At 39.0% G+C, this 17,984-nt stretch overlaps 1 protein-coding gene across 1 annotated transcript in view; it reads left to right on the forward strand.

Annotated features, from left to right (window-relative positions):
- Positions 1-17,984, forward strand: part of ADGRV1 (adhesion G protein-coupled receptor V1) — a 531,821-nt gene that overhangs the window by 169,299 nt on the left and 344,538 nt on the right. Inside the window, exons 68-71 of the mRNA XM_059919079.1 lie at positions 1,600-1,839; positions 3,275-3,424; positions 11,872-12,345; positions 15,329-15,472. Coding sequence (XP_059775062.1) covers positions 1,600-1,839; positions 3,275-3,424; positions 11,872-12,345; positions 15,329-15,472 — 1,008 coding nt within the window. The remainder of the gene's footprint in view (positions 1-1,599; positions 1,840-3,274; positions 3,425-11,871; positions 12,346-15,328; positions 15,473-17,984) is intronic.

The following is a 17,984-nucleotide window of genomic DNA, read 5'->3' on the forward strand; positions in this document are numbered from 1 at the left end:
TGATTGGATGGTAAGGGTGTGATATTAAAGCTGAAAGATGATACGAAAGAGGTGCTCAAGTAATTGTTAGAGGGATGAGCATTTGGGCAGAGGGATTAGCTAGTGCAGATCTACAAACTTGGCATGTTTGCGGTATGCAGAGCTCCATGTGGTGGATGGGCTTGGAAATGAAGGGATAACAGCACAAGATAGATCAGAGGGGCCCATAGGTGTTTGGTCACAGAGAACTTTCTAAGCCAGGTTAAAGATGAGTCTAAGTGCAAATAGGATGCCATTAGAGAGTTTTAAGCAGGGGAATGATGTCAGTGTCACTGGGTTGTCAGCTCACTTATAACTGCTGTGAGGAAAATGGGTTGTCAAGAAGCCGGAGTAGAAGCAGGGAGAGCAGTTAGAAGGCTCCTGCCCTCTATAGCCCAGGGCAGAGCTGACGATGGCTCAGACAGGGGTGGAGATGGAGCTGGCCAGATGGGAAAGGACATCGAGTATGTTTTGGAGGAAAAATTCACTGGGCTTGTGGAGGGAAAGAGAGTAATCAAGGATAACTGCTAGAATTTTAGTTGAGCAACTGGTTGAATTGTAGTGCTGTTTACTGAGATGCCGAAGCTTGGGGGAAAAGCAAGGGTGGGTTCTCTTTTGGCCTTGTTGATTTGAGATAGCTACTAGACACCCCACTGGAGGGGCAGGTAGGCAGGGGAAAGTTCGAGTGTGGGTTGTGGGGAGGTCAGGGCTGCAGACAGATTCAAAAGATGTTGACACACCTGGAGGCATTTGAAACTCTGTGGCCTAAGGAGTGTAGACAGGGATGTAAGGGGTATAGACCCAAGCGCGGGCTCCCAACATTTAAGGATCTGAGGAGGGAGAGCCAGCCAAAAAGATTGAGGAGTAAAGAAGGAAAACTAGGAAGGTATGTGTTATGTGAGTAACATGTAAGCCAAGGAAGACAGGACACAGTGTTTCAAGAGAAAGAAGTGGTCAGCTGTGTCCAGTGCTGATGAAAGATGAAAGAAGCAAAGAGAAGTGCCCAGTTTTCTTTATGCATATGAAACGTATACAATTTTAAATTATAGAAACTTTAAAAAATGCATTTGTTGCAATATAAAATTTTTGTTTCTTGTAACAATTTATGAAAATTTCTGTTCCTCTTACACTAGGAATTTAAGTATATTTATTGCTGCACGTCCAGCAGGCCTTTCACATGGTTTTATAGTCTGATTCAAATAGGTTTTGATGGACAGAAGCTGTGCACTAGCAAGACAGTTTGTACTCATATTTTTAAAGTTTATATTACTCTAATATATATATTTAGAATATATACCTTTATGTTTTTGTTATCCTGTGGTGATAACAAATGACTGGGTATTCAGATCTTTCTTTACTTGTTAGACATTACTATTCATGAAAACAGATATTCTATAGATACATAGCTTATATTTGCAAATATTATTTTAAACAACATGAGTTGATAACATAGGAATTTGCTGGAGATATTCTAGAATAATTTTCACATGTATGTATATATATTTTTAATACTACATATCCTGCTAAGTAATTCTTTGTTTAAAGCTGATCGTTTCTATTAAAAAAACAAACACCCTGCAGGTAAACTGGGAGATAGTCGGACCCAATTCTCAGGAAGCCCTACCATCACAGAACAGAGACATCGCAGACCCGGTGAGCGGGTCCTTCTCCTTTGGAGATGGGGAAGGTGGAGTGAGAAGCATCATTCTGATAGTCTATCCTCATGATGACGTTGAACTTGAAAAGACTTTCATTATTAAACTTAAACTTGTGAAAGGAGAAGCTAAGTTAGACTCCAGAGCTAAAGATGTTACATTAACAGTAAGTCAGACTTTGTTTTGCCCACAAAATTTTGGATTTAACGGATTTATTGGAAAATGCATTTACATTTGTTGAAACTCTATAGGCTTGTGATGAATTGAAAGTTATAAGACCAAATGAAGTCATAGTAATTCCTGTGGGTCAGATGTTCTGGTTGTTATGTTAGTTTATTCCATAGCCTCATTATTGATAATTTTTAAAGGCTTTAAGATAATGAGAAATACTTATTTTACACTTTCTGAGAAAATCTGATGTTTTGGGGATATTTGGCACTTTTAGAGACGAGGCATTCGTCATATCATACGCATTGGATATCTTTGCCATTAAAGTGCATAAAAGTTCACAGATAGTCACAAGTCAGATTGTTGGAAGGAAGAATGGTACTTGTTCAATTAGGGCAATGATGGTGTGGATCAGATCCGAGTTCAGCATATTTTGCATGAATCACCCAGTCCATTGGGGCAGAAAGTACAGGGGACCAAGGTACTGAAAAAAAGACTGAAAGATGCACCTTTTTTTTAAGTTTGGAAAACACTCTTGTCTGGGGTCTGTATCAGTCAGATGTCTCCAGAGAACCAGAACTATTAGGAAATAACATATGGAGAAAGAGAGAGTTGTTTTTTTTTTTAAGGAATTGGCTCATGGGTTTGTGGGGTCTGGCAAGTCCAAAATCCATAAAGCAGGCTGGCAGGCAGGAAGCCCAGGAAAGAACCGAAGTTGCAGTCTTGAGTTTGAATTTTGTGGGGCAGGCCAGCAGGCTGGAAACTCAAACAGGATTCCTAAATTGCAGTCCTGAGGCACAATTCCTTCTTCTCCGGGAAGCCTCAGTGTTTGCTCTTTAAGGCTTTCAACTGATTGGATGAGGTCCGTTCACATTATTGCAAATAATTTTCTTAACTTCAAGTCAGCTGGCTGTAAATATTAATCACATCTGCAAAATACCTTTACAGCAACATCTAGACTAGTGTTTGACCAAACAATTGGACACCGTAGCCTAGCCAGGATGACACATTAAATTAACCGTCACAGGGCCTTTGCTTCTCTCCATATTGTATTATATCATAACCAGAAGAAAGAGGTTAGCTAAACTTAACTGGTTAAATGAAGCAAATGAGAGGTGAATAAAGCTAAATTCAGTCATTGAAGTGTTATCCTTTGGTGATTCTACAAATTGTAGTTTTCTGAACACTTATTCCCATTATCCTTGGGGGAATAAGAACCTACTTGTTTTGGGTAATGATCAGCGTAATAAAGAAGGTTTTTAAAAATCAGGTAGCCAGGTGTATTATATCCAAGTATCATGATTGTGTTTCTTTCATTTCCTCAGCTTATCTTGTACATACACAATACATCAGTGTATTGATATATTGGATACCGTAATTTCATCCATAGCTGTTATATACATTTTCACTCTGCTCTCTGTTTCTGTTTCTAGATACAAAAGTTTGGTGATCCAAATCGAGTGGTTCAGTTTGCTCCCGAATCTTTATCTGAGGAGACGTATTTGGAGCCATTAGCTCTGGAAGGGCCCCTGATCATTACTTTCTTTGTCAAAAGAGTCAAGGGCACTTCGGGAGAGATTATGGTATCATTTTTCCTTTGATTTTTAAGTAGAGTAGTAATTTGCCTAACAACTGCGGTTGAGGGGAACAGAGAAACTGCGTGTTCTGGAGAATTAAAGTTTTAGATATACTGAAGTGACATGAGTTTTCACACAGGCTGAGAAGGCTCATTGAAGCACCTTTGGACTCTCTAGCCAGCACCAACCTCTGGCTGTCTTTCTAAATTCAGTTACAATTAAGTTAAAAAGATCTTTCTCACATTTAATGATGAAGAAAATGACTGAACTATTTTGTAATTTTTTGTTTGCTATAATGTAAAGGTTTTCCTACTGAACAGGCCTATCCATGATTTTTATAAATTGCTTAATATATTCTTAATATATTCTTTTTTTGGATATACCTCTTTAAATGTGTTTATTATTTTAAGAAGTTTAGAACATTGTTTGAACTGAGTTAAATGTTTGTGGAATCCTTGAAACATTTCAAGAAAACATGGCTTGGAATCACTGCTCTAGACCTATTACTCTCTTAACATAGATCAATATGCGTATATTCTTTATTTTCAATATATTCGAGATGCTCCTGTAAATCATCAGCATATTCATCGAACAGATCAAGGTTATCTGTTTGCTAGCAAAACTTATTTTGTGAACTCTCTCTATAAACTTACCTCTTTTCCTGTATTGGTGATTAATTGTTACTTCTTCAGTTGAAACTTTATGGTTTGGAGGTAAAAAAATTCTTAGAAGATAATTTTTTACAGATTTTGGGAGGGGGGAATTCTTAATTTCTGAAATCTTAGATATCTTCTTTTTTTTTAAACATTCCATTTTCTCTCTTTTTTTTTTTAATCTTTATTGGAGTATAATCGCTTTACAATGGTGTGTTAGATTCCACTTTATAACAAAGTGAATCAGTTATACATATACATATATCCCGATATCTCTTCCCTCTTGAGTCTCCCTCCCTCCCAGCCTCCCTACCCGACCCCTCTAGGTGGTGACAAAGCACCGAGCTGATCTCCCTGTGCTATGCGGCTGCTTCCCACTAGCTATCTATTTTACATTATGTAGTGTATATATGTCCATGCCACTCTCTTACTTTGTCCCAGCTTACACTTCCCCCTCCCCGTGTCTGCAAGTCCATTCTCTACATCTGCGTCTTTATTCCTGTCCTACCCCTAGGTTCTTCAGAACCTTTTTGTTTTGTTTTGTTTTTTTAGATTCCATATATATGTGTTAGCAAACGGTATTTGTTTTTCTCTTTCTGACTTACTTCACTCTGTATGACAGACTCTAGGTCCATCCACGTCACTACAAATAACTCAATTTCGTTTCTTTTAATGGCTGAGTAATATTCCATTGTCTATATGTGCCACAACTTCTTTATCCATACATCTGTCACTGGACACTTAGGTTAGTTCCATGTCCTGGCTATTGTAAATAGAGGTGCAATGAACACTGTGGTACATGACTTTTTGAAGTATGGCTTTCTCAGGGTATATGCCCAGTAGTGGGATTGCTGGGTCGTATGGTAGTTCTATTTTTAGTTTTTTAAGGAACCTCCATACTGTTCTCCATAATAGCTGTATCAATTTACATTCCCACCAACAGTGCAAGAGGGTTCCCTTTTCTCCACACCCTCTCCAGCATTTATTGTTTGTGGATTTTTTGATGATGGCCATTCTGACTGGTGCGAGATGATATCTCAATGTAGTTTTGATTGGCATTTCTCTAATGATTAGTGATGTTGAACATCCTTCCATGTGTTTGTTGGCAATCTGTATATCTTCTTTGGAGAAACGTCTGTTTAGGTCTTCTGCCCATTTTTGGATTTGATTGTTTGTTTTTTTGATATTGAGCTGCATGAGCTGCTTGTAAATTTTGGAGATTAATCCTTTGTCAGTTGCTTCATTTGCAAATATTTTCTGCCATTCTGAGGGTTGTCTTTTCGTCTTGTTTATGGTTTCCTTTGCTGTGCAAAAGCTTTTAAGTTTCATTAGGTCCCATTTGTTTATTTTGTTTTTATTTCCATTTCTCTAGGAGGTGGGTCAGAAAGGATCTTGCTGTGATTTATGTCATGCATTGTTCTGCCTATGTTTTCCTCTAAGAGTTTGATAGTGTCTGGCCTTACATTTAGGTCTTTAATCCATTTTGAGTTTATTTTAGTGTATGGTGCTAGGGAGTGTTCTAATTTCATTCTTTTGCATGTAGCTGTCCAGTTTTCCCAGCACCACTTATTGAAGAGGCTGTCTTTTCTCCACTGTATATTCTTGCCTCCTTTATCAAAAATAAGGTGACCATATGTGCGTGGGTTTATCTCTGGGCTTTTTATCCTGTTCCATTGATCTGTATTTCTGTTTTTGTGCCAGTACCATACTGATTACTGTAGCTTTGTAATATAGTCTGAAGTCAGGGAGCCTGATTCCTCCAGCTCCGTTTTTCTTTCTCAAGATTGCTTTGGCTATTTGGGGTCTTTGGTGTTTCCATACAAATTGTGAAATTTTTTGTTCTACTTCTGTGAAAAATGCCATTGGTAGTTTGATAGGGATTGCATTGAATCTGTATATTGCTTTGGGTAGTATAGTCATTTTCACAATGTTGATTCTTCCAATCCAAGAACATGGTATATCTCTCCACCTATTTGTATCATCTTTAATTTCTTTCATCAGTGTTTTATAGTTTTCTGCATACATGTCTTTTGTCTCCTTAGGTAGGTTTATTACTAGGTATTTTATTCTTTTTGTTGCAATGTTAAATGGGAGTGTTTCCTTAATTTCACTTTCAGATTTTTCATCATTAGTGTATAGGAATGCAAGAGATTTCTGTGCATTAATTTTGTATCCTGCTACTTTACCAAATTCATTGATTAGCTGTAGTCATTTTCTGGTAGCATATTTAGGATTCTCTGTGTATACTATCATGTCATCTGCAAACAGTGACAGCTTTACTTCTTCTTTTCCGATTTGGATTCCTTTTATTTCTTTTTCTTCTCTGATTGCTGTGGCGAAAACTTCCAAAACAATGTTGAATAATAGTGGTAAGTGTGGGCAACCTTGTCTTGTTCCTGATCTTAGTGGAAATGTTTTCAGTTTTTCACGATTGAGGACGATGTTGGCTGTGGGTTTGTCATATATGGCCTTTATTATGTTGAGGTAAGTTCCCTCTGTGCCTACTTTCTGGAGGGTTTTTATCATAAATGGGTGTTGAATTTTGTCGAAAGCTTTTTCTGCATCTCAATAAGATGATCATATGGTTTTTCTTCTTCAGTTTGTTAATATAGTATATCACCATATTAACCATATTGATTTGCGTATATTGAAGAATCCTTGCATTCTGGGACAAACCCCACTTGATCATTGTGTATGATCCTTTTAATGTGCTGTTGGATTCTGTTTGCTAGTATTTTGTTGAGGATTTTTGCATCTATGTTCATCAGTGATATTGGCCTGTAGTATTCTTTCTTGGTGATGTCTTTGTCTGGTTTTTGTATCAGGGTGATGATGGCCTCGTAGAATGAGTTTGGGAGTGTTCCTCCCTCTGCTATATTTTGGAAGAGCTTGAGAAGGATAGGTGTTAGCTCTTCTCTAAATGTTTGATAGAATTCACCTGTGAAGCCATCTGGTCCTATTCTTTTGTTTGTTGGAAGATTTTTAATCACAGTTTCAATTTCAGTGCTTGTGATTGGTCTGTTTATATTTTCTATTTCTTCCTGGTTCAGTCTTGGAAGGTTGTGCTTATCTAAGAATTTGCCCATTTCTTCCAGGTTTTCCATTATATTGGCATATAGTTGCTTGTAGTAATCTCTCATGATCATTTGTATTTCTGCAGTGTCCGTTGTTACGTCTCCTTTTTCATTTCTAATTCTATTGATTTGAGTCTTCTCCCTTTTTTTCTTAATGAGTCTGGCTAATGGTTTATCAATTTTGTTTATCTTCTCAAAGAACCAGCTTTTAGTTTTATTGATCTTTGCTATTGTTTTCTTCATTTCTTTTTCATTTATTTCTGATCTGATCTTTATGATTTCTTTCCTTTTGCTAACTTTGGGGATTTTTTGTTCTTCTTTCTCTAATTGCTTTAGGTGTAAAGTTAGGTTGTTTATTTGAGATGTTTCTTGTTCCTTAAGATAGGATTGTATTGGTATAAACTTCCCTCTTAGAACTGCTTATGCTGCATCCCATAGGTTTTGGGTTGTTGTGTTTTCATTGTCATGTGTTTCTATGTATTTTTGGATTTCCTCTTTGATTTCTTCAGTGATCCCTTGGTTATTTAGTAGTGTATTGTTTATCCTCCATGTGTTTGTATTTTTTACAGATTTTTTTCCTGTAATTGATATCTAGTCTCATAGCATTGTGGTCGGAAAAGATGTTTGATACAATTTCAATTTTCTTAAGTATACCAAGGCTTGATTTGTGACCCAAGATATGATCTATCCTGGAGAATGTTCCATGAGCACTTGAGAAGAAAGTGTATTCTGTTGTTTTTGGATGGAATGTCCTATAAATATCAATGAAGTCCATCTCATTTAATGTATCAGTTAAAGCTTGTGTTTCCTTATTTATTTTCATATTGGATGATCTGTCCATTGGTGAAACTGGGATGTTAAAGTCCCCTACTATGATTGTGTTACTGTCAATTTCTCCTTTTATGGCTGTTAGTATTTGCCTTATGTATTGAGGTGCTCCTTTGTTGGGTGCATAAATATTACAATTGTTATATCTTCTTCTTGGATTGATCCCTTGATCATTATGTAGTGTCCTTCTTTGTTTCTTATAATAGTCTTTGTTTTAAAGTCTATTTTGTCTGATACGAGAATTGCTACTCCAGCTTTCTTTTGATTTCCATTTGCATGGAATATCTTTTTCCATCCCCTCACTTTCAGTCTGTATGTGTCCTTAGGTCTGAAGTGGGTCTCTTGTAGACAGCATACATACGGGTCTTGTTTTTGTATCCATTCAGCTAATCTATGTCTTTTGGTTGGAGCATTTTATCCATTTACATTCAAGATAATTATCGATATGTATGTTCCTATTACCATTTTCTTAATTGTTTTGGGTGTGTTTTTGTAGGTCTTTTCCTTCTCCTGTGTTTCCTGCCTAGAGAAGTTCCTTTAGCATTTGTTGTAAAGCTGGTTTGGTGATGCTGAATTCTCTTAGCTTTTCCTTGTCTATAAAGGTTTTAATTTGTCTGTTGAATCTGAATGAGATCATTGCTGGGTAGAGTAATCTTGGTTGTAGGTTTTTCCCTTTCATCACTTTAAATATGTCCTGCCACTCCCTTCTGGCTTGCAGTTTCTGCTGAAAGATCCGCTGTTAACCTTATGGGGATTCCCTTGTATGTTATTTGTTGTTTTTCCCTGCTGCTTTTAATATTTTTCTTTGTATTTAATTTTTGATCGTTTGGTTAATATGTGTCTTGGTGTGTTTCTTCTTGGATTTATCCTGTATGGGACTCTGTGTGCTTTCTGGACTTGATTAACTATTTCCTTTCCCATATTAAGGAAGTTTTCAACTATAATCTCTTTAAATATTTCCCAGTAATATTTAAATATTTCTTTCTTTTTCTCTTCTTCTGGGACCCCTATAATTAGAATGTTGGTGCATTTAATGTTGTCCTGGAAGTCTCTGAGACTGTCCTCAATTCTTTTCATTCTTCTTTCTTTATTCTGCTGTGTGGTAGTTATTTCCACTACTTTATCTTCCAGGTCACTTATCCGTTCTTCTGCCTCAGTTATTCTGCTATTGATTCCTTCTGGAGAATTTTTTATTTCATTTATTGTGTTGTTCATCATTGTTTGTTTGCTCTTTAGTTCTTCTAGGTCCTTGTTAAACATTTCTTGTATTTTCGCCAGTCTATTTCCAACATTTTGGATCATCTTTACTATCATTATTCTGAATTCTTTTTCAGGGAGACTGACTATTTCCTCTTCATTTGTTAGGTCTGGTGGGTTTTTATCTTGCTCCTTCATCTGCTGTGTGTTTCTCTGTCTTCTCATTTTGCTTAACTTACTGTGTTTGGGGTCTCCTTTTCACAGGCTGCAGGTTCGTAGTTCCTGTTGTTTTTGGTGTCTGTCCCCAGTGGCTGAGGTTGGTTCAGTGGGTTGTGTAGGCTTCCTGATGGAGGGGGACTAGTGCCTGTGTTCTGGTGGATGAGGCTGGATCTTGTCGTTCTGGTGGACAGGTCCGCATCTGGTGGTGTATTTTGGGGTGTCTGTGACCTTATTATGATTTTCGGCAGCCTCTCTGCTAATGGGTGGGGTTGTGTTCCTGTCTTGCTAGTTGTATGGCATAGGATGTCCAGCACTGTAGCTTGCTGGTTGTTTAGTGGAGCTGGATCTTGGCGTTGAGATGGAGATTTCTGGGAGATTTTTGCCGTTTGGTATTACGTGGAGCTGGGAGGTCTCTGGTGGACCAATGTCCTGAACTCAGTTCTACCACATTAGAGGCACAGCCCTGACGCCCAGCTGGAGCACCAAGACCCTGTCATCCACACGGTCAGAATAAAAGGGAGAAAAAAAGAAAGAAAGAAAGAAAAAAATAAAATAAAATAAAGTTATTAGAATAAAAAATTTAAAAAACATTATCAAGTAATTTAAAAAAAAGGAAGAAAGAAAGAAAGAAGAGAGCAACCAAACCAAAAAACAAATCCACCAGTGATAACAAGCGCTAACAACTGTACTAAAAAACAAAAAAAAAAAGGACAGACAGAACCCTAGGACAAATGGTAAAAGCAAAGCTATAGAGACAAAAATCACACACAGAAGCATACACATACACACTCACAAAAAGAGAAAAAGGAAAAAAATGTATATATTGTTTCTCTCAAAGTCCTCCGCCTCATTTTGGGATGATTCGTTCTCTATTCAGGTATTCCACAGATGCAGAGGACATCAAGTTGATTGTGGAGATTTAATCCGCTGCTCCTGAGGCTGCTGGGAGAGATTTCCCTTTCTCTTCTTTGTTCACACAGCTCCTGGGGTTCAGCTGTGGATTTGGACCCGCCTCTGCGTGTAGGTCGCCTGAGGGCATCTGTTCCTGCCCAGACAGGACGGGGTTAAAGGAGCAGCTGATTTGGGGGCTCTGGCTCACTCAGCCAGGGGTGGGGGGGGAGGGAGGGGAAGGGAGTGCGGGCGAGCCTGCAGCGGCATAGGCCGGCGTGACGTTGCAACAGCCTGAGGCGCGCCGTGCGTTCTCCCGGGGAAGTTTTCCCTGGATTCCGGGACCCTGGCAGTGGCGGGCTGCACAGGCTCCCGGGAGGGGCGGTGTGGATAGTGACCTGTGCTTGCACAGAGGCTTCTTGGTGGCTGCAGCAGCAGCCTTAGCGTTTCATGCCCGTGTCTGGTGTCTGAGCTGATAGCCGAGGCTCCCGCCTGTCTCTGGAGCTCGTTTGGGTGGAGCTCATTTGGGCGGCGCTCTGAATCCCCTCTCCTCGAGCACCGAGCACCGCGAAACAAAGAGGCTAGAAAATGTCTCTTGCTTCTTAGGCAGCTCCAGACCTTTTCCCGGACACACTCCTGGCTAGCTCTGGCACACTAGCCCCCTTCAGGCTGTGTTCAAGCAGCCAACCCCAGTCCTCTCCCTGGGATCTGACCTCCGAAGCCCGAGCCTCAGCTCCCAGCCTCCGCCCGCCCCGGCGGCTGAGCAGACAAGCCTCTCGGGATGGTGAGTGCTGCTTGGCACCGATCCTCTGTGCAGGAATCTCTCTGCTTTGCCCTCCGTACCCCTGTTGCTGCGCTCTCCTCTGTGGCTCCAAAGCTTCCCCCCTCCGCCACCCCCTGTCTCTGGCCGCAAAGGGGCTTCTAGTGTGTGGAAACCTTTCCTCCTTCACAGCTCCCTCCCACTGGTGCAGGTCCCGTCCCTATTCTTTTGTCTCTGTTTTTTCTTTTTTCTTTTGCCCTACCCAGGTACGTGGGGAGTTTGTTGCCTTTTGGGAGGTCTGAGGTCTTCTGCCAGCGTTCAGTAGGTGTTCTGTACGAGTTGTTCCACATGTAGATGTATTTCTGATGTATTTGTGGGGAGGAAGGTGATCTCCACGTCTTACTCTTACGCCATCTTGAAGCTCCTCCTCGATATTCTCTTTTTATTAAAAACAAACAAAAACAAATTCCAATGTGAATGTCAGATTATCTACTTACTTTTTACCTTCAAATATTGTCTGTGGTTCACTATTGAATGCATTTGTGGTACTGGTATTTTAAAGTTAACTTGTTTCTCTTTATCTTTTCAAATTATGTTATTTTAGAAGCAGGTGAAATGAAATTTTATAATCCTGTCCTGCAAATTGCATACAACAGCCTGAAGGAGTTAAGATAGTTTCTAAATTACCTAACTACTTGGAAAGTTTCACTTGGAATATAATGATGCACACTTAATTTTTATTGTATATAGTAGAGGAAAACTAATTTAAAGGATTTTTGATTCAATATACGGAATTGTATAACTTTGTTGGGTGTTTTTTTCCTTTTATTTTAGGTTTACTGGGAATTAAGCAGTGAGTTTGATATTACTGGAGACTTTCTGTCTACCAAAGGAATTTTCACCATTGCTGATGGAGAAAGTGAGGCCAGCTTTGATGTTAACTTGCTACCAGATGATGTACCTGAGTTAGAGGAAGTTTATGTGGTTCAGCTTGTTTCTGTAAAGGGAGGAGCAGAACTTGATCCAGAAAAATGCATCACACGGTTCTCTGTTTCTGCAAATGATGACCCACATGGGGTATTTGCCCTGTATTCAGATCAGCAGTCAATACTTATTGGGCAGAACCTTAGTAGATTCATTCAAATTAATGTAACCCGGCTTGCTGGAACATTTGGAGATGTGACTGTTGGATATCGAATATCATCTGGTCCTAAGGAGCAGTCTTTTGTTACTGAAAATGCAGAGAGGCAGCTGGTGGTCGAAGATGGCACCAGATATAAAGTGGACACAGTGCCAGTCAAGAGTCAGGTTTGTAGCATTTCTTTAATTTCCTGATCATTCCGATAAAGCTCCTTCAAGAAAGCCCTAGTTAATCTCATGATCAGTTTAAAGTCTTATTCTGATATTTAAATGGAACCATGAAAAATGCCTTAGAAAATGCATAGTAATTATTGGATAATACATATACTGAAGTATTTGCAGATTATAAGTAAATAAGTATATTCTTATTTGGAGATAAAATATTTTTGTCTAGATAGTAACAGGCACTTATTTAGTACTCCAGAGTTCCAGAAATTGTTCCAGGTGCTACACAAACACACACACACACACACACACACACACACACTGGATGCTTGTTGAAGGGAAGATATTTGTAGACTTCCTAGGACAGCAGACTGTTCTGCCGACATATTAGGTGAGAGTGCTAGGAATACATGGATTTTCTGTGGGTCACATAGATACCTAGCAGTCTTTCTCGGTCTGATCCACAGAAAGTGATTTGAGCAACTGTTTTCATCCTCCCAAGAGGATAACTAGTATCATTCCATATGCATGGCAGAGAAGTTAATTTATTTCATGCATGGGATGCATTATAGCTGTGAGGATTAATTATCTCATGGTTGAGAAAGTCTGTACCAGAGGACACTTTTAGATTATGTCCTGTGGTGGTACCTGGGACATTTTGAAGGATGGTAGTCCTCTTTTCATTTCACTTTGAAAGCTTAATGGTATAGTTGATAAAGATACTTAGCTTTCTTAATACCTGTTTGAATTATCTATGGATTTCTTAATATCTGTTTTGAAGCTCTATTATTTTTATGATTTCTGTCTCTTTTCAATAAAGAGTAACAAAAGTTTACTAGCTTACCCATATATGAAAGCTTCCTCTTATTTGCTTACTTTAACATCTTTCGTTAGTATATTTAAATTTGCGTGGGTTCCTTCTGTCTCTTACATTCTACTATGGTTGGTGTAGACTGCACATAGATTATTAGGTGTTATGTATGTGAGTTAGTCTTCCAAGGTGACTGTTTGGGGCAATGTGTGACATGCGCATAAACTGAGGGGAGGATTTTTCCAGCAGTCCCTTTCTCCCCTCACACCCTGGGTGTAATGCATTGCTCTTTAAAGTTTGGGATATTAGTTACAAGTTACATATAGATCTACGTGATCTACCGCCCTGATAAAAGTTAGGACTTCGGACAGGTCCGCCACAGAGAAGGACCTTCAAGTGGGTCTTGGGACAGAATGAGTTTCCATTAGGCTCTGAAAACTAGAAGACTCTTGATGTTGGTTTAACATGAGGACCAGGGAGTGAACAGTTACCTCGCCTGGGTAACAACAGGCTTCTCAGATGAAGTACTCACTGATGATAAGAATCATTGGCACGATAAAGAAACAAGTCTACGTTTAAAAGAATTTAAGTTAGAATGGAAGATAAGATTATGTTCATGGCTGTCATTTATTCAGATATTTATTGAGTACTTACTATGTGTCAGTCATTGTGAGAAGCACAGCAGCTACAGTGATCACAAAGACATAATCTCTGTTGTCAGGTTGCTCCCTGTCTAGTGCAGGAGAAGGCCCTTGAACAGCCAATTATAAAAGCAAGCAGATAAGCAGTGTTCAAGGTGCACACAGGATGTTATGGGGCTGTTAATTCCATTTGTGCCTAAAGCCATCAAGAATGATGGGAAATATGTAGAATAGTATTGGTGATGTAGTCCTGGATCACGGACGTGGAAGGGCAAAACAGAACACCCTCAACTCCTAAAAACCTTCAAGATCCTTTTCAAATTAGTCTACCTGCTTTTCTTCTGTAGGCAAATCAGCATTTCTCCAAATCCACCGTTACTCCTGTTCAACTTTAATGTTTAATTACTGTACCTTGGGGACCTGCCACACTTCATAAGTCTGTGTGCTGCATGGGCCCATGAACAGAAGAGTTGGGTAGGAAGGCACAAATGCCTGGGAGCTTTGAACTGACATCTGGCCCTTCATTCTTTAGGAAATAGGGACAAAAAAATCCTTAGCTGCCCAGCCAGTAAACTGCATGGGGAAGGGGCACACCCTTCAAGGAGAGGAGGGAGGCACATGATTGAAGTCAGGACACCATGATTTATTTCTGTTTCCTCAGCACTTGAACTATGCTTCATGTTCAGTGAATGTGATTTTGAAAAACTGAAGATTGATTGAATGAATAAAACATCTGTTCCCCTCATGTTGCACATTTGAAACCACTATAGTACATATTTTACACATTTGGAGGGTGTGATATGTGTTTAAGTACATTACATTTAAAAGAAGAACAGACTTCACAGAAATGGTTATTTGTACATTCAGTAAAGATGTACAGAGTTGTTAGTAATATTCCAGGTTACGGGGGCTTATCCATTATCAATAACAAGGTTTCTATGGAAAAATGTATTATATCAATAAGTGTTAAAGAAATCTTTTAAAGTAATACCAGGTTTTAAATTCAGGATTTCCCTATTTTGTTGGATTCTAAAACTTTGAAAATTGGTAGTCTAATACATGGTGTTAGTTAGTAGTCTTTATTTGTCCAAAGTATTCAAATAATCAGTACACCTAAATCATTATCTGTTTTAAGTAACTGTCATTAGAGCTCTTAGTTTCTACCCAATGAAAAGGGAGAAAGTGAGTTTTGCTGGTTTTAGGAGCTGACACTGTTCACCAGTGAGTTCTTTCCATTCCTGTGGCACGTGATTTTGTCACTAATACTACTTCTGAGATTCTCATCATTCTTCAGGTCATTTGGGCACACAGAGAGTATTTGCAGATTTGTGTTTTTTTAATATTGTATGGCTCTCAGTGTTAGCGTCAAAGTCTTCCTGCTGGTGCTTTGTTTTGTAACATGGGGGAAAGGGCATATACTGATGAAACTGATACAAAAGGAGGAAAGTGCTAATGACTCATTTCAATGGTCAGTATTTTTCTTTGAAAATTATTTTTTACTATTAAAAAAGTCATTGATACTGTTTGTATATAGGTCTTCCTACCCCTGGGCTCTAATTTCACCTTGCAACTGGTGACTGTGATGCTTGTTGGTGGAAGTTTCTATGGCATGCCAAGAATTCTTCAGGAAGCAAAATCTGCCGTCCTTCCAGTCCCTGAGAAAGCTGCCAATTCTCAGGTAACTGGCCCTGGGTGTGGTACTACCCCGGAACCACTAGAGGGCAGCTCTTACAGGAAGGACTAAGATTCTTAGAATTTCTTAAGATTCACTGTTTCCTTAAATCTAAGTAATCCTATGAATATCAAAGTAGACACTGTGGATACACGATATGAAAATAATTTGTCAATTTTCGACATTAGATAGAAAAATATATTTCCTTTCTGGAGTTTTAGAAAGTTTCTGTCTTGTAGAATGTAAGGTATAGAATTTTTTAATTAATTAATTAATTAATTAATTTTTGGCTGCATTGGGTCTTCATTGTTGCGCACGGGCTTTCTCTAGTTGCGGCGAGTGGGGGCTGCTCTTCGTTGCGGTGCGCGAGCTCCAGGCGCTCGGGCTTCAGTATTTGTGGCTTACGGGCTCTAGAGCGCAGACTCAGTAGTTGTGGTGCACGAGCTCCAGGCGCTCGGGCTTCAGTATTTGTGGCTTACGGGCTCTAGAGCGCAGACTCAGTAGTTGTGGTGCACGGGCTTAGTTGCTCCACAACAATGTCACAACATTATGTCACGTCAAAGGGCCAGATCAGGGCCAGATCAGGGAAGATGTGGGATCTTCCTGGACCAGGGCTCGAACCCATGTCCCCTGCACTGGCAGGTGGATTCTTAACCACTGCGCCACCAGGGAAGTCCTAGAATTTTTAAAATAACAGTCACCTAGAGTCAAAACCTCAGGTGTTTTCTTGAAAATGAATATTTAACATTGAGGTATTTTATGCTAAATAATTAAAATTAGAATGAAACCTCAGTTAATATTTCAGACTTTCTCATTTACTAACATTGTAAATATTTAATTTGTGGGGCTCTTTTTACTGTGGCAAGTTTGTTCTGATGCAGGTGAATACCAGTGGTGCACCTAAGTATTTGAATCTCCTCCCTGAGTTCATTTTAGGGAAGATTGTTCCCTAATCACTTTATAAATTCACATGAGAACAAAGAATACCTTGAGGGCTTTGTTTGCTTCCTATGTAGGCCAATTCTGTCAATATAGGAACAAGACAGGGCTGCTGTCTCTGGCTACGGTAATGTGTGTATTTTATAAACCATAATAAGGGATAAGCATGCATCCTACTCCTTCAGGTGGGAGTTCCTTCAGTTCCTTGACCAGGATGTGGAATCTGTGCAGGTGGAGGGGCAGGAGTGTGGGCAGATCTGGCCACCAGCTTGTGTAACAGGGTCTCTGGCCATTAAGGGGATGCTCTTCAGTTACTCCCACCTGGGCTGCTTCTCCCCAGGGAATGAATTTGCTTTGTTCCCTAAAGTGGAATCCACCAGCATTAAAATTAACTGAGAGGAATTGTCTTCTTTCTGCACCTCCTCTATTCAAGAAGGAAGGAGGGTATAGAATTTAATGCTTTGACATTTTGTTACCTTCTTTTTGTTCACAGGTTGTTATAACAAAGATTCCTTTCAACCTGAATTCTTCGTTTGGTGTAGTAAACTATTTTCTTCTACTTGTCCAGGCATGTTGTCACAACATTATGTCACGTCAAAGGGCCAGATCAGGGCCAGTCATGGAGTATTCCTGTCCTTGGTGTATCCTCTGTACTCCTTACCAGTATTTGTATGTGGTGTGTGTGTGTGTGTGTGTCTGTGTGTCTGTGTGTGTGTGTGTGATGTGCTTAGGACACTTTCAAACAGCCTCTAGCCATTTGGCAAGCATGAGCTCAGATATGCCAAAGATTTTGGCAATTGCTAACCAGAAGCCTCACTGTAATAAGGAATCTAGGCTGGTGTCAAATTGAAGTTGTTGTTTTTTCTTTTCTGTGGCTTCAGAAGCTGTCCTGTGGCACCCTCTCACCCTTTTCTGCTACTCTCCATTCCAATTTAAAATGGGGAGAATGAGTCTTAATATAGAACTGTTGGTCCTATGGTATTCCAAATTTATAGATATTGGGACCAAAAGAGGTAAACTGAGTTGTCTAAATAACAATGTGAAGCCAGGAATCTGGTTTTATTCTTATTCTTTGACCAGAACTTATTTCATCTATAAATCCCAGGGTACCCTGGGAAGGTTGCCCTGAAAACCAGATCTTACTTGGTGTGGATGAAAAAGATTGTTATTTAAAAAAAATCTTCGAGGGTTTCTGATCCTCAAAAAAAAGATATTGTATTGAATCAAAGAGCTGAAAAGAACCTTAATAGAAAATCTAGTTCATGGTGCTCACTTTATAAATAAAGAATTTATTATTATACCTTAGAAAGAAGTCAGATTTCAGTTCTAGACAGATTAGGTTCTGTAAAGACCCATGAACAAGTCATATTAAAATACCATTTTTAATCTTTCTTTTCATTTAACCATAATTACAATTGTATTTTTAGATATTGTTAATTCAGGGGTTTACATTTTGATAAAAAAATAAAGCTATAAACTATAATCAGCATTATAAAATAGAATAAAATTTCAAATTTCACATGTCATTTCTTAAATACTACTCTTTAATTGAATATGTTTTAGAACAGGGAAATATACT

Source organism: Balaenoptera ricei, chromosome 3 (genome assembly GCF_028023285.1).
Source record: "Balaenoptera ricei isolate mBalRic1 chromosome 3, mBalRic1.hap2, whole genome shotgun sequence".
NCBI classification, from domain to species: Eukaryota; Metazoa; Chordata; class Mammalia; order Artiodactyla; family Balaenopteridae; genus Balaenoptera; species Balaenoptera ricei.